At 32.3% G+C, this 26,027-nt stretch overlaps 2 protein-coding genes and 1 pseudogene across 2 annotated transcripts; all 3 read left to right on the plus strand.

Moving 5' to 3' along the window:
* Positions 1-1,213: 1,213 nt before the first annotated feature.
* LOC134693251 (IgGFc-binding protein-like) lies at positions 1,214-8,134 on the plus strand. Its single transcript, XM_063553995.1, has 5 exons — positions 1,214-1,355; positions 4,056-5,350; positions 6,109-6,199; positions 6,662-6,736; positions 8,075-8,134. The coding sequence occupies exons 1-5, from the start codon at positions 1,298-1,300 to the stop codon at positions 8,089-8,091; spliced, it is 1,536 nt and encodes a 511-aa protein (XP_063410065.1). The 5' UTR covers positions 1,214-1,297; the 3' UTR covers positions 8,092-8,134.
* A 6,301-nt stretch (positions 8,135-14,435) lies between these two features.
* LOC134693608 (uncharacterized) lies at positions 14,436-15,562 on the plus strand (annotated as a pseudogene).
* A 5,819-nt stretch (positions 15,563-21,381) lies between these two features.
* LOC134693609 (uncharacterized) lies at positions 21,382-22,386 on the plus strand. Its single transcript, XM_063554451.1, has one exon. The coding sequence runs from the start codon at positions 21,382-21,384 to the stop codon at positions 22,384-22,386; it is 1,005 nt and encodes a 334-aa protein (XP_063410521.1).
* Positions 22,387-26,027: the final 3,641 nt, after the last annotated feature.

Below are 26,027 nucleotides of genomic sequence, written 5' to 3' on the forward strand. Positions count from 1 at the left end.
GGCCAATTATAACTGTTTTAACACATGATAGCATGCGCAATGTTGATACATGCGGAAGATATTCAATCCGCGGCTCCTCGAAAATTTCTTATGAAGGTTAAATTGAAAATATGACACTATCTATAGGTAGTAAAAAGTCAGTTACTTTTAAATTATTAATCACCCCCCCCCCCCCTAATTTGCTACACTATTGGAGAAACGCGTTTTATTACAAAATCTTGGAGTGTATCTAACTTGTACATTTAATTATAATTTTACATAAATTCGGGACGATTTAAAACTTTACATATTGTTATTGTTATCGTTTTATTATTTCATTGTTATAACAAATTATTGTAATCATTGTATGAAATTTAAAACCCGCAAGGGTCCATAATTGGATTAATAAAGTATTCTTATTCTTCTTATTGTGTACAGTAGCGTCTTCGCTAGCCAAGGGTTACGATCCACTCCCGCTCTCTTCTAGAAGAAAGCAGGAGTGGATCGTAACCCTTGGCTAGTTCTAGAAGAGAGCGGGAGTGGATATTAACCCTTGGCTGGTTCTAGAAGAGAGCGGGAGTGGATCGTAACCCTTGGCTGGTTCTAGAAGAGAGCTGGAGTGGATCGTAACCCTTGGCTAGCGAAGATGGTACAGCAGATGCCTAACTAATGTTGAACGCTATGAAGTTAGTAAAATAAAGGCGAAACATACCAAAGGGACATTCAAACTCATAAGTTGGAAATAAACTGACAACGCCAAAAAGACATATGTAAACAGACAAACAAAAATTCACAAAAATACAATATAGAAAACTTGATTATTGGCGTTATTTCAAGGTCACTAGCGGATTCAAGATGCGTTCATCTCTAAACATTTTTTTTTTTTTTTTTATATATTTTTTTTTTTTTTGGAGGGGGGGGGCAATTTTTTGCGAAAAATATGTTTTGTTACGATGCAATCGGCGACATTTCTTTTCTCCTATCGAATTAAACAATGTTTAAAAATGAATCCGCCCCTATAAGTAAGAGTATATTTGATTGTTAAAAATATCTAAATTGTGTTACTACACACTTAACTGTGCATGGTTCAGAATGTCGCACAGTTCATTGCAGTTAGAACGAGATTTGGTCAAAGTCATGTGTCACGAGCCTGATAATTCTAAATAAAATTAAAAGCAAATCTAAATATGTCGCGGTTTAATCTGTATTATCTATTGGTACATATGGTGCACATATATATGCAAGGGATCGGTTATTGGAATCACTATATATAGTGTCCGAGAAGTTGACAGATCTTACATTTAATTCGGTAATTTAAATGGCGTTCTCTTGTTTATCTATACAAATTTGGATATGCATGTTACAGATTGCTCTAGGTAAGATTGTAAAAAATAGTTATATAAAACAAGAACTATCTTTAAAAAAGATATCCGACGCATTTAGATTTGAGTATATGTTTAAAACTATCATTTCGATTTACCATTTAAATAATGTTTTTTCTGTTTGTGCTTAGTATTCTCGGTCCTCGTATCTTTCTGTTTATATTCACCAAAACCCCGCGGAAATCTCACATGCGTAGGTGCGTTCTAAAAGTCATGTACGTTTGTACAACATTGTTTATATTGAAAATTATATAATTGTCCCGAATAAACAGCTGCCATGGATGCAAAGAGCTATTGTAGAAACAATTATTTTAATAAAAATATAAAATGTTTGTAAGATCTAGTTCACATATTTATAGTTTTTTCACTTGCTTAGCTTTCCATCATGGTGTAATTAACGAGACGTTTTTTCAAACACAACCAAATCATCCACCATGACAGAATTTTGTCCAATCAGAGAAAGGATTTTCGAGCATGCGTATCCTGTTGCCATAGTTAAGCGTCCTTAAGTTCAAAAGGCACAAACCGAAACTATACCGACTACGTCGGAACAATGCAATGTTTTTACTTTAAAAAAAAAACCTACGTTTTAATGAGAGTAAAATAAACCATCTTAAAATGAATAGACATGTAGGGAAAATACAAGTAGGACGACCATATCAAATGAAGTATAACGAAATCAAAGTTCTATACTTTAATTAGATTGCGATGTGTAGGATTTTCTTGCTACATTGAAGACTTGTTGGTGACCTCCTGCTGTTGTGTTTTCTCTATGGTCGGGTTGTTGTCTCTTTGACACATTCCCCATTTTCATTCTCAATTTTACATATTATTAGTTACCTGATGTGTTAGTGACCCATATATATCGTATTAGGTCACGAGCACACCATGTAACGAATTTATCTTGCCGACTTATTCACATGTGATATTTTGACTGGTGGCCTCTCAAAACAATCAAGTCTTCAATACTTAGTATCAAGATCATATACTTGCATTTGTCTACAAAGAAAACAAATGCCAACAATAACATCTTTTCACCTTTATATTTGTTTTAAGAATTAATTCCAATCGTTCATTACATGCATCAATTGATTTACTTCTTCTGTTGAATCCTTTCAGATTATATTTTGTTTTGAACGGGAAGTAACTTCGTTATACCAACAATAACAACTTTTTTCAACCCTAAGGCTTCATCATCAATTTCTTCGTCTGTTGAATCCGTTCAGATTTTTCCTCAACACCGTGTTGTTTTTATAAAGGATTGTGGCATCTTTTTTTAGTTTTGAAAGGGAAGTAACTCCTTACTAACCCCATATTGTAACTAACCATGTATGGTTACTAACCCTTTATTTTTTAGGACACCCTATATGTATATCAAATATACATAGTCACCTCGGGTAGTCCTTTAACCAATCATATCTCTATAAATCTGTAAGAGGTAAGATGAATATATTTTTATATTTATATATGCAGTATAATTTGCAATGATACAACCCTCCATTCAAGCCACAATTTGCAAACGGTAGATCCTTATAGATCAATTAAGTAAGGCATTCGCCACGAAGCCCTGTCTAACACGAAACTCTTTAGCTATGAAGGACCAAAAATATAACTACTAATGTAAAACCATTCAAATAGAAAAACCAACGTTGTAATTTATATAAAAAACGAGAAACGCGAATCACTTACAAACCACATCAACAAAAGACTGTCACTTAACAATAGGTTTCTGACTGAGGACAGGTGCATACTAATGTAGCGGATTCAAAGGTTTAAACAGGCACCAATTTTCACCCTAACCATAAATGTAACGTCTCAACATAGAAAAATACATCATGACATATAAACGAATACTAGTATGTACATTGTCTAAATTTACCACAATGATTAAAAATCAGAACTTGTAAATTTTGTAAGTAAAAAATGTTATCAAAATAAAAAAAAATACGTTTTTGAGACACTTCACTATAAGTGTCTTGGATATTTTGTATCTTTAATATGCTTTGTTTCAATGACGCTAATTTATCGGTAATTCGTATATATTTCCCTTTCATCTTGCTGCCTAATATTTTCGAGTATCAACGTACTGGTTGTTTCACTGAAAATATTAGGCAATACATTGCGTGACGTCATAATTACCGATAAACAGAATAATAGGTAGTTGAGTTTTGATACTGACTATATCATGTTGAATACCTTAACTCGCCCTGAAGGGCTCGTCTAGATATTCCACATGATATAGCCAGTATCAAAAACTCAACTACCTATTATTCTATATGTATTATGATAGAAACACACAACTAATTTTATACTAATTTAAATGAAAATGATATGCGCAAGAACAGGTATTTGTTAATATTTTCAGAGTCATAAACGCAAAGGTTCTTTGCGGGAATTTTCCTAAAGGTAGTTATGAGGGGGGATATAGGATCTTTATCGGGACTCCGGGATCGGGTGTTTTTATGCTCGGGATTTCGGGATTTACCCTTTCGGGATCCGGGAATTCTTTTTTCGAATTTCGGGAACTCGGGAAGTCAGGTTTTTCAAGCCCGGGATTTCGGGATTTTATGTTTTTAAGCTCGGGATTTCGGGATCAGGACCCCTCATACCCTCCCTCAGTTATTGATTATAAACTGTTTTTTATGTTTTTTCTTCATTAGCGCATTTCAAGTATATATATATTTATTTCTATAGGAGTTTTGGATAATAAAGGGACAGAATTTTTGGTAGCTTTCATGGACAACAAAGTTTTACATGGACATGATTTCAAGCCAGAGTTATTCGTAACAACAGACAGCAGACATATTGTTCATATTAATATTTCATCTCCAGGCATTTCAAATTCACAATTGCGTACGCAATTTACCGTCTCACGTGGCCAGGTTCACTTAGTTCAGATTGATACGAGTTATCGATTGGACCACACAGAATCATCTCAAAAAGCTATACTTATACAGTCCGACAAAGACATCATTGTGTATGGTGTAAACCGTGAATCACATTCAGATGACGGCTACCTTGCCCTGCCGACAGATGCTTTAGGTACAGAATATTACACTATTTCCTATTCTCCTGCTTACTACTATACCCTTTTTACTGTCATCGGGGTTTATAACGATACTTCTGTCTCTATTCACTTGCCTAATACGCCTCATCTGAATGTTACCCTAAATGGACACAACTATCACCGAAATCAATGGATAAATCTGACTTTAAATAGATTCAGTACATTAGAAATTAGTTCCGTAGCAGATTTAACGGGAAGTCATATTTTATCCGATAAAGCAGTAGGAGTTTTAAGTGGAAATAAGAAAGCGGTAGTAGGTAATACCGGAAAATCACGTGATCATCTTGTAGAAATGTTACTTCCGGTATCTTCCTGGGGTAAAAAATTTGTCACAATTCCGATACCTGAAAGACACGTTGGGGATATTTTTAGGTTCTTAGCTAGTAAAGACAATACACAAATAACTGTCCACGGCATTATTGAAGGAAAACAGTTTCACGATCAAATTAATATAGCTAAAGCAGGACATTATGTTCAAAAACAGTATAGTTCAGGCTTGCATTCCCATGTTGTATCGGACAAACCCATAACATTGTTTCAATTTTCCATGACGCAGCAGAGAGGTGGTAACGACTTAGCTGATCCTTCCTTGATAACGATTCCTCCAATTGAACAGTATGCCGCCCGTTACACGTTCACAACTCCACAATATTCTAAAGGAAACTATACCAATTATTTCATGTTTGTTGTCAAGAGTTCTCTGAAACATGGTCTTAGGCTTGACCACCATCAGTTACCCGGAAACACGATTTATCACCATATACCTGGGACTCATTTAGTCGCTGGCTACGTAAAAGTATCAGTCGGAACGCATTCTGTAACCAATGTAAACCACACAGTTGTAGGTGGTATACTGTTCGGAATGGCAAAGTTAGAGTCGTATGGATTTCCTGTTGGGTTGCTACTCAAGCCACTTAATTCAGTAAGTTTAATTTGATAGTTACGTTCCGTGTGTACACGAGGCCGTTGGAATTCTCTTTTCTTGGTTCAATGAAGATCGACGGTTTGCCTTTATGCGATCTCTTGGAATACTGGTTGACACATTTGTTTCGTTCATTCATAGCTATAAAGTCGGCCACTCGGTAAAATAACGTTTTATCAGCTTAGAATAATACAAGATATGTTCATGCAACCATAAGATTAAGGTGGTACAGGTATTTTTAAACGCAATGTTTTCATACAATGAAACCTGTCAATACCAACCGACGTAAGACGAGTTTACTGTACTGTAAAACAGAAACTATTGTAAGGTTTTTATTATTGAGAATAATGCGACTGTGTGAGTATTGCAATATTTAGAACTCGCGTTCTTATATGTGATGCATATTTCTAAAGTCGCAATATTTAATCTCGAATTTATGCTCATTCTTTAGAAATAGCATAATATGTACGCAATAATTTCTGAAATTCCCGGATCTTTCGCCAAAGAACAGAAAACTTTCCTGAAAAGCCAAAGCGCAAACACATAAATAGCATACATTTGTTTAAAAGTACGATCCGCAAAATTTATTTATGAAAAGTTAAAAAAACTATTTGTCACATGAATACCCTAAAATTAGATACAGTGCTGACACGAAAAACCGCCGAGAGAATCAAGTTATATAAAAAAGAGATTCAGCATACAAACATGAAAAATTAAGAATTACATTTTTAGTAAAAACTTTATTAAATGTATTTTAGGGTTGTCAACATCAAAAAGCGATGGAGTATGGTGATGAAATTGATAACGACTGTGATGGAGATGTAGACGAAGAGGAATGTGATGGCAAAGGTTGGTACATTAATTTCTCGATAGTGAAATTATAAATTTTAAAGTCCTCGCCGAGGCGGCTCGGACTTTAAAATTGATAATTTAACTATCTCGATTGGATAAATCCGATAATCCACTGGTATCAATGTAAGAATCTATATGTATCAAACGGACAGCAGCATATAATCGTGCGATAACTTTAATAAACAAGTTATGAACGAAACACTCTGGAGGATTAAAATAACAATCATGGCACACTGCGTTATTCTCAATTTCCGAACGAATTAGATTAGTAAAACGTAGTCTCAAATAACAAAAACAATTTAGAAGAAAATTTTGTAATATGTTCGTTTAATGAACAAGATCTCCGTTGATAATCAGCGGATTGCGGATGAATATCACTATTTCATAGGTCTTTGATTTGCCTCGTGTTACAAATTTTCATTTGCAATGGCCTTAACTTATAGAATATGTATTTTGTAGATGATGATGGGGACGGACATATTGATGAAGACTGCAGATGCTGTGCTCCTATGATCTCTATTCCTAACGTTATAGGTATGTATTCATAAGACAAGTGTAGGTATTTTTCACTTAGGGAGCAACCATGTAACTTCAATGGGGTGGGGATTATATTTTTTTTTCTCAATCAAAGGTAGGTGGGAAAGGGGGCATTATCATACAGATTATTTTTTTCTCATCTACTTGACTAGAATGTTTTTCTCATCAACTTAGGGATCAGCAATATTTATTTAGAAAAAAAAACAAAGCCAGTTCCCCCCCCCCCCCCCCCCCAAAAAAAAAACCCCGACTTCGGGAATTTAAATGGTTTTTTACTTATAGTTTACTCTGATCGCTTTTCTGGATTTAACTTTATCAGAAACACTGAAAGCCAAACATTTGAAATCCGAAGATGTATAAGTACTGAAACCGTTGAAGAACTATATGTCAAAAATGCCTAAAATAAACAGCCAAATTCATCTAAAGCCAACTTTGCCTGAAGGAGTTGAAACCTTTGCTTTTTGATAATTTCAAAATTTATCAACGGGTAAATTTAGTAAAGTTTGTTATATCATGTCAGCACCACAGTACTGACTACTGAGTTGATGATACCCTCAAAGTTCCATTTGGAAAGGGTTTAGCCCTCGAGGCACAACCTCGAACTTTGGTGGCCTTTTTATAGATGAGAAAACCAGAAAATCTTTTTATTGGTTTCAAAACTATACTGAAATAACAAGAGTTAGGATACAAGTTATTTTAAAAATTACATGTTTTTCAATGCAATGGACGAAACGGAAGTCGTCCAATTGAATCTATTTTTTTTAAATAGGCTACCGTACGGCCTTCAACACTGAGAATATACCGTATAGTAACTATTGCATGATAAAATTGAACTAATTCCATGGAAAATGACGGCATTATTGATTCCATAGATCTTTTGTAATTGTTGACAATTTTAAAAATAACTTCAAGAAAATTGAAAAACGGAAAGTTCCTTAACAAATTGCATAACAAAAGCTATGGTCAACCACATCACACGAATGGAAAAACAACTACAGCATATTCCTTCCTTATTTCTTTTACTTATGTAGAAATTGTCAATTAAAACTAGTTTTATAGCTAGCTAAACCTCTAACTTTTATGTCAGTTACATTATATTAAACAAATTTTGTTCATGTTACCAGGAGCTGACAAATTAACTAATTTGGTGTTTGCTTTTTAAAAAATTATAGAAAATAAAATTGATAAAATGTTTTTAACGAGTAATTAATAAAACTTTGGAAAGTTTTCAATGATAAGAATATAAAAACCTTATCTTTATAGAAGACAGACATGTTTTTTTTTTATCGATAAAGTATCTTTTAACAGTTTCATATATGTTTTTATATTTTTCAGTTGGAAGACGTCGATAGAAGATTTTTGATTTTTGACAATACAGATTTTGGATCAACTTAAGTCTTATTTTCTTATAGTTCCGTATTACTTATTGCAAGCACATAATTGAATCATAGATACTTGGGATTGGCATATACTAAGTGTGGACGTGGCCGGGTACTTGTACATCAACCGAACAACAAAACGACACTGAGTCTAACCCTATTCTTTGTGGCTTTTGCGGTGCCGGATCTTAACATGAATGTGAAGTTATCACTTTGGAAACATCTTGCTTAATCTTATTTTTGCTGTAACGGCACCTTGTTTTTAAGATTACCTTCTTTGTTTGAGTTTATTATTTTTTTTATTATTATCCTTTCATTAATGAAAAATCTGAACCCCATATACAATTGCAAAAAGAGTGCGTAACTTTATAATATGTTGTTGGTAATGTTTTCTGTTACTAGTAACTAATCCTAAATTATGCATGCTCTTGCATTTTGAACCCCAGAGATAAGAAGTCGATTCAAAAATAGTATGAAACGCTTTGCAATCTTTGAGGTCATGAGCTTTCAGCCTTGACTTATTTAATCTCTTTTGAAAGAAACATTTTCCATTGTATCAGTGTAAAAACAAAAAAACCGGTTATAATTCAGGACATTAGTTGTTATAAAATAAAGTGTTTATGTTAACAGGGTACCCATGAAGTTCGCATATTGTGTAATATTTCAAATGAGTCAAAGTGTTCACATTCATTAATAGCATCTCCGTCACTTAACATGTTTGCTGTTTTAATATAAAAAGATCTTATAATTGTTTTTGTTCGATTCGAAGAATAAATTTACGCACACATTAAAAGAAAACAAAAGAGTCAATTAAATATATCAAATATCAATGAAAATGTATTAGTGACTATACATTTAATAGGAAACACTAATGACACTTGTTTTCATGCTTTTGATGCTAAGTTTGAGGGCGTTTGCATTGGCATCGGCCGTAACATGTTTTGTCAGGGCAGTTTGTACATTAATACGTCAGAAGTTTCATTAAACGATATTAAGTCACATGGACAAATATTTTATGCGAATAACAAAAAGTCTACAGAAATAGGCAAAAACAAGTGTTCCTAAGGTGGTCAATCAGAACATAATAGTAAAACCAATATCCATTCAGTTGATTAAACCTTAGACTTGTTCCACAATCAGTGTTATCAAGTCCTGTAAAATCCAAATTGATATGTTCAGTTCTACCCATTTCTATTTGACCAAGATAAAAAATTTCCAAGCATCTAACATTTTATTTTTTAAATAATGAAAAGTATATTCTTTCAAAATTGTTTGAATGTTGAGGAGGACTTTACTCATAATCTATCTTTGCATTTTAATTGAAAATCAGGTTTGAAATTAAGTGAAACATATACTCACTATATAAAAAGATAAGAGACTCTGATGCAAGATAGCCAGGGTTTCAATACTGTGAAAAACAGTTAAAAATAGTTTGGGGAATTTCCAGTAAAATCTATAAAACTTTAACAAGTCAATTTTTTCAGGTTTTGATACCCCCAATTTTTAATCAAAAACTTTATTTTTGCCTAAAATCGTTACATTCGTTGCTACATTTATTTACACAATCTGTCTCTAGCATTTATATTCTCTTTACATCATTTTTAGTTTTTCTGAAACCAGTACATTCTTCATCATAACATCGTATTTTGTTTAGATTGATACTTCAAAAAATGTTACCAAATTAACCAGATACCTCCCAAAAACAACAATTACATTAAATCATAATAATTATACTCATTCTAGATATTAGGATTACATTTTGTACGCAAGATCCGCCTTATGTCTATCCCATATCTTTATTTATTTATAAAACAAAGAAGGAAATGTTTAATTATCACGAGATATATCAGTCTCTTACTTCCGGTTAATCAAGATTTATTTTATCATTTCACACAATCAATCACATTATAATTATTAGTATCTCATCACTTAACATGTTTGTCGTATACTTGTGTTTGTTCGATTAATAGAATAAATTGAGAAACATTAATAAAAAAATAAGAGTCAATTCAATATATCAAATATCAATGAAAATGATTTATTGACTAATGGGAGACACAAATGACATTTTGTCTACATTACTTTGATGCTGAAATATTTGGGCGTTTACATTGGTCGTAATAAATTAGGTCAGAGCAGTTCGTATTAGTCATATTAAGACACCTGAAGAAAAAAATATTGCATAGTATGCCGAAAAATCATCAAAAACTATTAGTATACTTACTTATTTTTAGTATGATCTTTAACATTTATGTACATTTTGTTATTCCAAAGAGAAAGGAAACACTGAGGGTCGTGTATATATAAAACAAACATAAGGGAACAACCAGTTACATGTTCCTGCAAATACGTTTGTTGTTGTTTAATTTTAATTTTAAGAAAATTCTTAGTTTTTCGAAAAATTCAAAGTTTTGTAACCAGGAAATTTATAAAAATGACCACATTATTGATATTCATGTCAAGGGATTTTTTTATTTTTTTTTTTGATATATTGGTTTGATTTTTTTCATCTCTAATTGTGTCTACTATGAACAAATCTATTGATGTAAAAGTATGCATGAAAATATTATTGTCGTTTGAGAGACAACTCTGCATCCGCAACTATAGCAGCTATATGTCACCGTGCACCCTTCCACAATTATCAAATTATAAAAAAAATCATATGTGTCCTTATTCAGTTTTTCCTTAAATCGAACAGTCAAATTTTTAATTTATAGGCACGCTCTCAAAAAGACAAAATGACAATTTAAACTAAATCTTTGATTAACATATTATATATCGTATTAGGTCACTAACGCACCATATAACTAATAGTATAGTAGAAGTCTTACTTATGGTACATATTATTAAGATTTAATCATTAAGCATTAAATCAATTTAATAAATTAAGATGATCGTCTGCTAAAACTTGAGTTATCTTTTCTTTAATTTTGAAGGACTTGAGCGTCTTTCATTTACCTACTAATTTCGTAAGCGGTTTTCCCGCTTTTATTTGGTATAAAATTGCATGCTTTCCGTGAATTGTTCATTGCGTGATTTGAACCGAAGGAACACAAAAGGACAGGATTCAGACATAAGATAAGTACATATGTTTTAGTGTAATAGATATAGTTATTGCAGTTGAATTTTCCGAATGATTTTATTTCTGTAATTTGTGACGAATAATTTTATTTTATTTGAAAGTGTTCTTGCAATAGTTTGGTTCTAATTCAAATTATCGCGTACTTGGATAGCATTTATACGGAGTAGACTATTATTTAATAGTTAAATTTGTGCACACATATATTAATCATTGAATAGCATTAAAATTAAAATGCTTTAACACAGGTGATTATTTGTATTGATTGTAATGTATGAGCGATATTCTTTAAACAGGTAATTACATGTTGTAGTGTAAGCCGTATTAACATTTACATGTCCGCTAATGTTTAATTTGATACACGTTCATCTTTTATAAGTTATTTTTGCGGATAATTAAGCTTGGTAAATTAACTTGCCGTTTATAACGACGTTTTATTTGGTTAAAAAGAACATTATACTTGTTTTACTTGTGTTTTCTTGCCAACTTCAGTTGTTTTGATTGTAATGTGTGAACGATATTCTTTAAACAGGTAATTACATGTTTGTATTGTAAGCCGTATTAACATTTACATGTCCGCTAATGTTTATTTGATACACGTGCATTTTTTATAAGTTAATTGTATTTACTTACCAACTTCAGTTGTTTAATGAATTCAAATGTATTAAGTTTATTGAAGACAACGTAGTGGGTTATATTTGGTATTTAATTTATCTAAATTGAATGATTGAATAAGAACCTGAATTTATATTTTGAAATATGATTAGGGCTTTTAATACTGGATGTATGTATCTAATCTGTTTTTATAATTATAATAGTTAATAACAATGCCAAGGGGTAGAGGCAGTCGTCGTCGGCAGGACCCGGTTGGAGGAGGTCGAGAACTTCGTCATAGAAGGGCTCCTAGGGAACAACAGCAACCACCAGTAAGGAATGAGAGAAGGCGTCCCCAAGTTGAGGTTGATGAAGATGCCCCTGTAGTTAGAAGACGGAGGGTTGATGAACCTCAATTAGTTGCCTTGCAACCAGATGTAGAATTGCAAGAGAATGAACCTCCATTAGCTGCCTTAGGTGAGGTTAATGAAGTTTTTGATGAACCTTTAATGATGCCTGGTTTTAATGAGGTTGATATATTTATAAGTCAAAAGCTTAAGGATAAAATTTGGAATTTTGAATATGTTGATTTGTCTCTTATGCATCGCAACAATTTCAACAGTCAAACAAATGAAAACACCATTGACATTAATGAAGGCCTGCTGGTAATACAAAACAAAGTTAAGAATAACCATACTGTTACTTCTGTTGAGATTTGGACTGATTGCTTTATTGCTTATGCCCAGGTCATTATTGAAAGGCATCCTGGAAAAGCAAGTGAACTTTTCTCATATATGTCCATAATAAGGGGTGCAGCGGCTGATCACCCTGTTGCAAAATGGTATTCCTATGACCAGCAATTTCGTTTGAGAGTATCAAGGAATCATACAAAAAAATGGTCATCCATAGATGGGTTTTTGTGGTTGCGTATTTTGAATAACAGTACTCAAAAACAACAGCAGGCTAATGTTGGTTATAAATGTTATGATTTTAATTTTAAAGGTTTTTGCAATAAACGCAATTGCCAATACAGACATGCATGTCTCAAATGTGGTTTTAATCACCCTGCTTTACGATGTCGTCGCTTTATGGACAATGAAGGTAATACTGGTCCATCTAGGTTTAAGAGAAATAACTTTACACCTTTGGTAAACAACTCTGATAATAGACAAAACCCAAAAGGTTGTTTTAACAAGAGATAATTTACAATTTTTCAGAACTACATCCATACCAGTTTAATATTTGGGCCCTAGGAAAATCTCCGGTTAATGTAAATGAACTCTCTAAGCTTCTGGAAGTATATCATGATAAGCAAAGCGCTGTTGAACTTTTGAATGGATTTAAATATGGTTTTAAAATTCATTACGAAGGTCCTAGACATTCATGTGAATATAGAAATTTGTTGTCTGTTTTAAAAAAACCTATTGAAGCTCAACAGAAGTTGAATAATGAGATATCATTAGGTCGAATGGCAGGCCCATTCAAACATAAACCTATTTCAAATCTTCGGTGCTCTCCAATTGGTTTAGTTCCTAAGAAAAGTGGTGGACTTAGATTGATAACTCATTTGTCTTACCCAACGAATGAAAGTATCAATGATTTTATTGATACTCAGTTTACCAAGGTCACTTATTCATCATTTGACAATGCAGTCAAAATTGTTAAACGAATGGGGAAATCGGCTTTAATGGCTAAAATGGATATTAAATCAGCATTTCCTTTACTTAAATGTTATCCTGGTGATTTTGATTTACTTGGCATCAAACTAAATGGTCTTTACTATATCCAAAAAACAATGCCCATGGGATGTTCTTTTAGTTGTGCTACATTTGAAAAATTGTCAACCTTTTTACATTGGTCAGTTAAAAATAAAACGCATTCTGAAAATTTGGATCATTATCTTGATGATTTTATATTTGTTGGAGAAGCTCATAAAGATGACTGTCTTTGTCTTATGACTGCATTTTCAAATGTTTGTTCAAGCTTGGAAGTTCCTATAGCAAATGAAAAAACTGAAGGTCCTTGCACAAAACTGGAATATTTAGGTTTGTTAATTGATTCAGATGAGATGTTGGTTAGAATACCAGATGATAAAATTGAAAAACTTAAAGATCAGATAAATTGTGTATTGGAAAAAAGAAAAATTACTCTGAAAGAAATGCAGTCTTTAACAGGTTCGTTGGCTTTTTGTGCAAGGGCTCTTCCCTCTGGTAGAGCATTTTTGAGGCGCCTATATGGCTCTTTTAAAAATGTTAAAAAACCTCATCATTTTATAAGATTGACCAAAGGAATACGAGATGATTTGCAAATGTGGCAATATTTTCTTTAAGAATTTAATGGCTATTCATATATCCAAGATTTAGACTGGGTTTCAAATGCTGATTTACATTTGTATACAGACAGTGCAGGTGGTCAATCACTGGGTTGTGCAGCTTATTTAAATGGGTCATGGGCAATTTTACAATGGCCATATAATTGGAGCAAAGTTTTATTAAGTGACATTACTTATTTGGAAATTATACCTATTGCTTTGGCCATCTATTTATGGAAAGAAAGGTTTACAATATAAGAAGATAATTTTTCATTGTGATAATATGGCTGTTGTTACAATTTTAAATTCTAAATCTTCAAAAAATGACAGGGTTATGTTTTTGTTGAGAAAAATAGTTTTGTGGACATTATTATTCAATTTTCAATTTAAAGCGTTGCATATTTTTTCAAAAGACAATTTTATTGCTGATGCTTTATCTCGTGGACAGATGAAGAAGTTCAGAGAAGTAACGAGCAATGCCGACCCGACGCCACAGACTATTCCACAAGAATTCTTAGATCTTTTGATGTAGAAGCTTCAAAATTGTTGAATTATTCAATTTCTCAAAGTACCAGAAATGTTTATGAAAATGCATTGCATTCGTTCAATATGTTCAGGGTGGAATATTCTATTCCCCTTAATTGGCCACCAAGTACTAGACAAATTATTCGTTATATTGGTTTTTTGTCACTTAATCATTATTCATCATCTACAATTAGATCATATATATCTGGAATAAGTTACAAATTAAAAATTCAAGGGAATGAAGATTTAACGAAATCTTTTATCATTCAGAAACTTTTGGGTGGTTGTGATAGACTTTACAAGTGTAAAGATCTTCGGGAACCTTTGACTTTTGATATTTTGATTAGATTAAATGTGGCTTTGAGGCACGTGTGCTCTTCAAGATATGAAACAATATTGTTTCAAACAGGATTTAACTTGGCTTTTGCTGCATTTTTACGTGTGAGTGAATTTGCCATTACAACGAATGTTATGCTAGAGCATGTTTTACATAGGCGGGATGTTTATATTGACCATGTAAAAAACCAGCTGTTTGTTACGATAAGTTTTTCGAAAACTGATCAAAATGGGAGATCCACTACTTTAGTTGTAAAAAAAAAAATTAAAAAAAAATGAATCAAATGAGATTTGTCCTCTACAAAGTTTGAAAGCCTTTTTGCAAATTAGACCTAGAAATGATGGTCCTCTTTTTTGCCATATAAATGGGAAATCATTGACAAGATTTCAGTTTCAGACTATTTTAAACAGGACTCAAGTTTTTGAGTTTAAACACATCTAGATTTAATACGCATTCGTTTAGAATAGGAGCAGCAACGTCAGCCTTTATGTTTGGTAAAACTGAAAATCAGATTAAAACCATGGGTCGCTGGATGTCGTCATCATTTCAGCGCTACATTAGAATTCCTAATATTAATTTTGCTTTCAGCAAAAAATGACATTTGGAACATTGGTTCATCTTTGGTAAAAAAGGCATCTGAACATACTCAAACTAGAGCAACTGGTATTGATCTGGGTCTGGAAAAACTTGGTTACAGTGTTGTGTGGATAGGTCATTCAGGAATGTTATGGCATATGGTTCCTTCAATTATAACTGCATTGTTGAATTGGAGATCGCAACCTTCAATAATTCTTATTCATTGCGGTGGCAATGATTTATGTAACATTCAAAATGGTAAACTTTTATACAATATTAAGGACACTTTACGTCAGTTAATGTCATCGTTACCAAACACAACTGTTATTTGGTCATACATTTTGCCAAGACAAATTTGGAGGAATGCCATGAATAAAAAGGCAATAGAACGATCTAGAGCCCGTGTAAATAGGGGTGTTAGATCTTACCTACACAAGGCTATTAAGCATACTGATTTTGATGATATCCATCCAACTCTTTTCGCTGATGATGGCGTACATCTGTCATATATTGGCAATGACATTTTTATTAATGCTATTCATTCAGCATTAGAGTTGTTCATTAAATATCCAAACAGATTTCTATATCCAGATGAACTTTAAAGTGTTCTAATTTGTAAGCCATCGTGCATGGACTCATGAAGTTGTATGTCAGTTGAATAATTTATTCAGTTGTTAAACGCATGTATCAAGTTGAAAGCTCTGTTGAAGATACAACAGTTTTTTGTTAGTTGTAAATACATAGTTGAATAATTTTTGTTGTTGTGCAAGTTGTTTATACTGTTGTATAGTAAAGTTGATTACTTCTTTGAACTGTTGTTATTATAGTTGTTATACTTCGTTGAAGTGTTGTATAGTATAGTTGAGATACTTCGTTGAACTGTTGTATAGTATATTTGATATACTTCGTTGAACTGTTGTATAGTAAAGTTGATATACTTCGTTGAACTAATGTTTAGTTGTGAACTTTGTTTGAATTGATATGTTTGTTCAAAACCTAGAATTTTTCATTTGTTTTGTGCGTTTAAATTAATTTTTTGTCATGGATTGATAAATTTTGTTGGCGATGCTTACAAACAAGTTTGTTAGCATTTGGCTGAATTTATTACAGTTGGCGTCTGGTAGCCCAGTTGCCTTTCGGAGAAAACATATGATGGTTGCCCTTCAATGTTTTTATCTTGGACATTAATGAGACATTGTCGATGAATGCAAATTCATAGGCCGGTTGATGAATAGTTGAACTGTCCTAATAAATCCATGACAAAAAATTGCCAAAAATTCAAACTTACTATTTGTTGTTTTTTATTATGATTATTATTTAGTTTGTCTTACAATTTATCTTTATTTGTATAACGAAGGTAATCTGGAGTCATTGGAAATATTACGAGTGATTTCAATGGATTTGGGTTATCTTTTATCTGGTATATCGAATTCCTAAATCTATATCTGTTGGTTTCTTTCGAATATTTAATAATAAGATTTAATCATTAAGCATTAAATCAATTTAATAAATTAAGATGATCGACTGCTAAAACTTGAGTTATCTTTTCTTTAATTTTGAAGGACTTGAGCGTCTTTCATTTACCTACTAATTTCGTAAGCGGTTTTCCCGCTTTTATTTGGTATAAAATTGCATGCTTTTCGTGAATTGTTCATTGCGTGATTTGAACCGAAGGAACACAAAACCCACCCTATCCCACCCTTGAGAATTTTTTCTGCTCTCTGTTGTATATTTTCAGATATTGTTAAAGAAGCGTCATGGATTGGACAGAATATGAACTGAATATATTGATTTACTGAATGGCTGAATGTATTACAGTTGGCGTCTGGTAGCCCAGTTGCCATTTGGAGAAAACATATGATGGTTGCCCTTCAATGTTTTTATCTTGGACATTAATGAGACATTGTCGATGAATGCAAATTCATAGGCCGGTTGATGAATAGTTGAACTGTCCTAATAAATCCATGACAAAAAATTGCCAAAAATTCAAACTTACTATTTGTTGTTTTTTATTATGATTATTATTTAGTTTGTCTTACAATTTATCTTTATTTGTATAACGAAGGTAATCTGGAGTCATTGGAAATATTACGAGTGATTTCAATGGATTTGGGTTATCTTTTATCTGGTATATCGAATTCCTAAATCTATATCTGTTGGTTTCTTTCGAATATTTAATAAATATCGTATTAGGTCACTAACACACCATATAACTAATAGTATAGTAGAAGTCTTACTTATGGTTAACATATTATATATCGTATTAGGTCATTAACACACCATATAACTAATAGTATAGTAGAAGTCTTACTTATTGTTAACATATTATATATCGTATTAGGTCACTAACACACCATATAACTAATAGTATAGTAGAAGTCTTACTTATTTACTTGATAACTAAAGACTTCCTTCTTGGAAAGACAAGTTATATTCATTCTTTGATGGCATTTTTTTAATAAACTTCCCTACATTTTTTGCCTGAAATATTAATGATTTTTTTTACTTGTCCAATTAAATCTGACCTGGGAAAACCTGTTATTTCAAAGCGAAAGGAAACACTGAGGGTCGTGTATATATAAAATAAACATAAGGGAACAACCAGTTACATGTTCCTGCAAATACATTTGTTGTAGTTATCAAAGGTACCAGGATTATAATTTAGTACGCCAGAAGCGCGTTTCGTCTACATAAGACTCATCAGTGACGATCATTTCGAAATATTAAAAAGCCAAACAAATCCAAAGTTGAAGAGCATTGAGGATCTAAAATTCCAAAAGGTTGTGCCAAATACGGCTACGGTAATCTTTGCTTGGAATAAGAAAATTCTTAGTTTTTCGAAAAATTTTGTAAACAGGAAATTTATAAAAATGACCACATTATTGATATTCATGTCAAGGGATTTTTTTTTTATTTTGATATATTGGTTTGATTTTTGTCATCAGAAGTACACTCTACTTTTGTCTACTATGAACAAATCTATTGATGTAAAAGTATGCATGAAAATATTATTGTCGCTTGAGAGACAACTCTGCATCCGCAACTCTAGCAGCTATATGTCACCGTGCACCCTTCAACAATTATCAAATTATAAAAAAACATATGTGGGCTTATTCAGCTTTTCCTTAAATCGAACAGTCAAATTTTTAATTTATAGGCACGCTCTTAAAAAGACAAAATGACAATTTAAACTTAATCTATGATTAACATATTATATATCGTATAAGGTCACTAACGCACCATATAACTAATAGTATTGTAGAAGTCTTACGTATGGTACATATTATATATCGTATTATAAGTTATATTCATTCTTTGATGGCATTTTTTTAATAAACTTCCCTTCATTTTTTGCCTGAAATATTTTTACTTGTCCAATTAAATCTGACCTGGGAAAAACTGCATTTTGAAGAAGAAAAAAAATGCATAAAATATTCTTTCCATAATGGTTGCCAGCTTCCTGATATATTATTTTACAAATCTGTATCAAATAAAAAGTTTCTGAAAGCAAAACAAAATACTGAAGTCGGCTATAATGCAATATCCAATATAAAACTTTGGTCCTTTATGTCATAGCAAACTATACTAATTTTATCAGAATAGGCAAGAACAAGTGTTCCTAGTAAGCTAGTCAATCAGAACATAATAGTAAAACCAATTTCCATTCAGTACCATGATTAAATCTTAAACATGTTTCACAATCGGTGCTATCAAGTCCTGTAAAATTCAAATTGATATGTTCTGTTCTACCCATTTCCAGTGTATATAAAGTGCGAATTCAGCTAGTTCATTTTCACTATCAATGCGAGTCTGTCTATTGTAGAATAAAGGATTATGGGAAAATTGTATTTGTTTACGTTTTGAAAATACCAAAATATTTCTAAACATAAATTTTCAACTAATTTTCTTCAAAAATAAAAAAAATAAAAAAATAAATCGTCTGTTTATTTAACATTCTACATCAGACATTTATGGCATATACAGTGAAAATGATATTTTAGGATCAGCACTTTACATACACTGATTTCTGTTTGACCAAGTTAAATTTTCCCAGCATCTTACAAGTAACATGCTGTTGGTTATTTTCAATAATGAAAAGTATATAGTCTTTCAAAATTGTGTGAATATTGAGTAGGACTTTCTTTATAATCTATCTTAGCATTTTTTGAAATATAGGGAAAATTTTCTCACTGAATTAACAGATAAAGGACTTTAATGCAAGATGAGGTTTCAATACTGTAAAAAATAATTAAAAATAGGTTAAGGAATTTCCAGTAATAAAAATCTATTTTAATCGATGATTTTTGTGTGTGCAAAAAAAAAACGTTTTATCTATATTAAGGGGGCTCGCGGGTCTAAATCAAATTTTTTATTTAATATAGGATTTCTCTATATTTTTCTATAGATTAACTTTATCTTATACCTAATGGAAAAATGAAATAAAAAAATGGGGTCACCGTGCATTTACGCTCACAATCTGCCTTCGAAAAAAGATTACTTTTTTGTTAATGTCCTTTTTTTCTGTTGAACTAATAGGAGAAATATTGGTATATCGAAATTAAAAAAGAACTAAATTACAGAAATTGTTTAAATTTTACAATTATTCAGTTTATGTACAGCCTTTTCGAAAACAACAATAAAAATATAGGTGACCGATGAGTTAAAAAAGATATTTTATTTTTTAGCCCAAAAAATGGCATTTTTGCACCAAAGGGAGATAATTTGAAGCTTTTTCAATGATATCTAAATTTTAACAGTCACCTGGGGCCAACATGTATTGATTTTTTTGGAACATTATTGTACCATAAGATAAAGTTACAACTACTTAAGGTAATTAATAAAATTTGTAAAGAAAAATGAATGTTTGATTTTTTTTTGAAAATCTTATACCCGCGAGCCTCCTTAAGTGCTATTTTTATCATATGTTTATGGCAATAATTTTCTCTTTTTAAAACTACATGTATTTTTGTTACGGTTGCCTGAAATAAGAAATATTGCATTCCTTGTCATATCATCGAATGGTTTTGTACATTCCTAAATCAAATATAATAAAAACATTAAATTTCAATAAACACATTCTAGATATTAGGATTAAATTGTGTACACCAGATCGGCCTTTTGTCTATCCCATATCTGTATTTATTTATGAAACAAACAAGGAAATGTTAATTTCTCACGAGATATATCAGTCTCTTACTTCCGGTAAATCAAGATTTATCATTTTTCACAATCAACCAGGAAACTAGAAGGACATGATTTCCATAAGGAAATGTTTAATCTCTTCAAATAGATTTTATATTCCTTATTGTTATATACTTTACCATATACGTATAAACAGTGTATCTGAATGCACAGTATAATAATTATCGTGAAAACGCACAGTCTAATAACTTTTCATAATGGATTGTGCTAGTAGCTTTATGTGAAACCAAAAAAGTGTTAAGACATTTCACAATGCAAAGGCTCGATTCACAAGTGTCATTATCTTGTGCTGAATGTTATACGAGAAAGAATCTAAAATATCGCTGTATGGAATGCAAAGTTACAATATGTGAAGAATGCAAGGCTACGCATTCTATTTTCCCACCGAATTCAAATCACACTGTTTTGTCTTTTGATGACATCACTTCATACAATTGCACCGAAAATCAAATTAGGAAAATGCCTTGTAAGAAACACGTCACAAAACAATATTCATCATTTTGTCAAACGTGCAAATTTCTGATTTGTGAAGATTGCTATGCTGAGGGCCACTCAAATCATATAATAATTGATATTGGTCAATTCTTACAAAAGAATTTCAATGCGGAGGACAAAAATAGAAGGCCAACTTTTAGAAGAATGTCTTCTAATGATATTCTCTCAACGGATGGTCCTGATGATGATGATGACGATGATGGTACCCTGTCTCCAGTTTCGCATTCGGCCTCCGCTGGCTCTTTATTCATGAGAAGAACAGTGGAAATGAAGGCCATTAAGTCATTCAACACAAAATTACCTGCAATAAACTGTATAGAAATAGTGAACGAAGAAGAAGCATTTATATGTCATTATGAAGGAGATATTTTTAAAATTAGACTAATACCAACATTAATTACCAACAGGCTGCGGCATATCGAGGAAATAAGGGGATTAACACCAGCTGACATAGCGGTTAATTCAGTCGGGGATATTTATTTTATATGCAAAATTGACAATTGCATTAAAATAGTCAAGAAAAACAATCACAATAAAATTCAGGTTTCATCACTACCGAAACAGTTTAACTTGGAACCTCTGTGTATTCATTGTCAGAAACTAGATGATTCAATCATCTGGATAGGGCTTGCAGAATTTGGAGCGAAATATAAACAAACATATAATAGTTCCCGCCAAATAGTTTCCATATCATCCAATGGAAATCTATGTAATATTTTCGAATATAGCGATGAAAATCAACCGCTGTTTACTTTTCCGTGGCGAATAACATCAAATGAGGGTAGAATTTATGTTATTGATAGAAAAAGTGAATCAACCGGAACAGTTGTAGCACTTAATAAGTATGGCAATATACAATGGAGATACAGTGACCTACATCCGAGTTTAAGTCAGAGACCATTCCTTCCATCCGATGTAGTAGTTACAAAATCTACAAATATTATAGTGTTAGATTCGACTAACAATGCGCTCCATATACTTAGCTATGCTGGTAATTTAATGTTACAGCAATCACTAGAGGGTTTCGAAATTGAATATCCAATCAGCATGAAGTTTGATAATTCAAACTGCTTGTGGATTGGCAGTGGATTCAATGGTATTCCAGACAGCAAGGCTAAACTGTACAAGTTTCAAATAACAGGAATATAATCCAACAAATGGGCTATTTTTAAGTGATTATCGACGTAACGTTTTCTTTTGTTTTTTTAAGTCTGCATTGCTGCATTTTGTAAAAACTCGCGAAAACATACATAATCATGTATGCATTCATTACATAAAATTATTGTTTCAACAGTTGTTTCATCTTTCTATAAATCGGTGTTCTCTAGCGACACTCTGCCTACATAGCGGATGCATAAAGCGCTTTATACAGATATAAACACACCCACTAAAATCCGATATACACTCAAACATGCCGCTTATTCTTATTCCTAATGATTGTACATATATTACGTTAAACACATCCTGTCCATATATAATAAGGTGTACAAGTCAAATACGTTGTGGAATGCAAACGTTTGTACATCAGTACATTATATTTAGTCAAAGAAAAAGATAATTTGAGTCAGTAAAAATAATTATTATTGATTTTCCAAAATACATGTAGCTTTTATCTGCCAGGTGGGCTGATTTATTAATAGCTCATTCAATATGTTCGAATTTCGAAAAAAATTCAAAACGGTCCCTAATCTAATGGAAAAATCAGAAGCTCACACGCATCAAACGAACGAATAACATCTGCCATATTCCTGACTTGGTAAAGTCGTGTTCTTATATTAGATTAAAAAAAAACACATTCATAGGAGATGTGTTGTAAAATACGCTCAATATTACAAAGGGAACTCTACGCACTTTGAGATAAACACGTACCATGTTTTAAACACTACGAAGTAAAAAATTGAAACAACACGTTTAATAATGTCTTGCGTCCGAAGCGCTTTTCTGGATATATCTTCATCAGGAACGCTCAAAGCCAAACATTTGAAATCCAAAGATGTATAAGTACCGAAACCGTCGAAGAGCTTTATGTCAAAAATACCTATAGTAAGCCAAATTTATCTAAAACTAACTGAGGGAGTTGAAACCTTAGTTTCTTAAACATTTCAAAATTTATAAACGGACAGTTTTAGTAAAGTTTGTTAAATCATGTCAGTACCGACATGGACGGCAATAAAAAGCCATTTCGATATCTAACTTTCTTGGTTATTTTACAACGTTCTGCACGTGGTTATAACATTTTACGCGTCTTTCTGACCCCAGACACGCGACGCAATGAATGTGTTTTATGATTTGATAGATGATTATGTGCTTTTTTGTAAATCATTGTTTGTTTTGATATTATAACACAGCGATGGCTGCTGTGCTCATATTTTGACTTCTTTATTTATTATGTCTGGTTTTTTTCACGCTTCGTTGTAAATATAACGGAATTTGATGCGACTGTCATACAAGTGAGAGGTAAGCGCTATAAAACCAGGATCAATACATCGTTTTCTACATTTTAAAATGCCTATACCAAGTCAGGAATATGACAGTTTTTGTCCATTCGTTTGATGTGTTTTGTCATTTGAGTTTGCTATTTGACTAGGAACTTTCCGACTGAATTTTCCTCGGAGTTCAGTATTTTTGTGATTTTACTTTTCGCTAAGTACTTTATATATATTATTATTAACATTAATTACTTGACAATGTCTACTCCATCCAAAAAATGAAAGCAACACGTTATAAATTTCATGCGGCCGAAGTACATTGCTCGAATTAATCTCATCAGAAACACTCAAAAACCGAATATCTAAAAGCCAATTTGTATATGAACCGGAACAGTTGCAGAGCTTTGTTTAGGGGCCAGCTGAAGGACGCCTCCGGGTGCGGGACTTTCTCGCTACATTGAAGACCTGTTGGTGACCTTCTGCTGTTGTTTTTTATTTGGTCGGGTTGTTGTCTCTTTGACACATTCCCCATTTCCATTCTCAATTTTACTATATAACAAAAAACGATTTATTTGTTAAAGTGGAGTAATTATAGGATTGAAATGTAGGGGATACTCTCACTTGTTTTTGTCACTGAATTACAGGCTCCTGACACGTCACAGTCAACTTAGTTCTAATAGTATTCAATACAAGTATCATATGTATTGTGCCTGGTTGACTTTACTTTTGCGATGTTCATTGACCGTGCACGTTTATTCATAAAACATGAAAGTGCAAGCTTTCCCTTATACTTTGACAACTCTGAAGCATTTTAAGGGAAACTTGACTTCATTACTCAAATTCAAATAGTTAAATTAAAAAAAAGGAGGTCGATAAATCAGACAAATCAAACGTTTTTAATCAAAGGAACGAAAGAATTAAAATCAATCACATTCCTGGCCTTGTACAGGCATTTCCAGAATAAAATGATGACGGAGTTAAATTTGAACATCATCCGTACCTAGTAAGAAGATTTATCAAAATATACCTGGAACTCACTAATTTGCTGGCAACGTCGAAATTAAGGTCAGTGTGCATCAGGTTTAATCCATTTTCTACATTTGAAAATGCCTGTACCAAGTCAGGAATATGACAGTTCTTGTCCATTCGTTTTTGATGCGTTTTGTTTTTTGATTTTGCCATGTGATTATGGACTTTCCAAATTGATTTTCCTCTAAGTTCAGTATTTTTGTGATTTTACTTTTTATGTTTTCCATATAAATCATCCAGTTGTAAAGGCGGTGTGTACAGGCAAAAATTGAAGTTGTATGGATTTACTGTTGGGTTGTTACTGACACCATGTAATTAAGTAAGTATAGGGCCATTGCCATGCACTTGTCCTGAGCCTGATGCAGACCGACTGTATATTGTTTACGCGTTGCACATACAGGTTGACTGTTTTTATACTTTTTCAGACGGATATAAACTCAATACAAAATATTCCATACAGCTATGAGGAATATAAAATCGCTTCAGGTAACAATGAAAACGAATTGCTAAGCAGCTGAACAAATAAAGTAATATAATTCAGTTGTTTTTATCTGATAGGTAATGTTTTCCCATGAAAGCCCATCCATTCAATATGAACAGAAACTCTACATCTGATCGGCTTAATTTTTAGATCTGATAAGTAGTTTTTCCTGATGTTTTTTTCTGCTCCGTATAAAAAAAAATCTCCAAATCAATGCCCACCTGTCAGTAATTAACTGGAATGGCCCAATGCTGTATGTTGCTGTTCCTAGTCAGGAGTCTGCTTGTAATCATAAGTGGTTGTCGTTGTTTGTATTTTGCTACGTGTTTTTGTCGAGCCTTTGACTTTAGTCGAAAAAGCGAGACTAAGCAATCCTACTTTCCGTCGGCGTCGGCGTCGTCGTCGGCGGCGTCCACAAATATTCACTCTGTGGTTAAAGTTTTTGAAATTTTAATAACTCTCTTAAACTATACTGGATTTCTACCAAACTTGGACAGAAGCTTGTTTATGATCATAAGATAGTATCCAGAAGTAAATTTTGTAAAAATAAAATTCCATTTTTTCCGTATTTTACTTATAAATGGACTTAGTTTTTCCTGCGGGGAAACATTATATTCACTCTGTGGTTAAAGTTTTTAGAATTTTAATAACTTTCATAAACTATCCTTGGTTTGAACCAAATTTTGACAGAAGCTTGTTTATGATCATAAGATAGTATCCAGAAGTAAATTTTGTGAAAAAATAAATCCATTTTTTCCGTATTTTACTTTTAAATGGACTTAGTTTTTCTGCAGGGAAACATTACATTCACTCTGTGGTTAAAGTTTTTAAAATTTTAATTACTTTCTTAA

Source organism: Mytilus trossulus, chromosome 12 (genome assembly GCF_036588685.1).
Source record: "Mytilus trossulus isolate FHL-02 chromosome 12, PNRI_Mtr1.1.1.hap1, whole genome shotgun sequence".
In the NCBI taxonomy this organism is placed as follows: Eukaryota; Metazoa; Mollusca; class Bivalvia; order Mytilida; family Mytilidae; genus Mytilus; species Mytilus trossulus.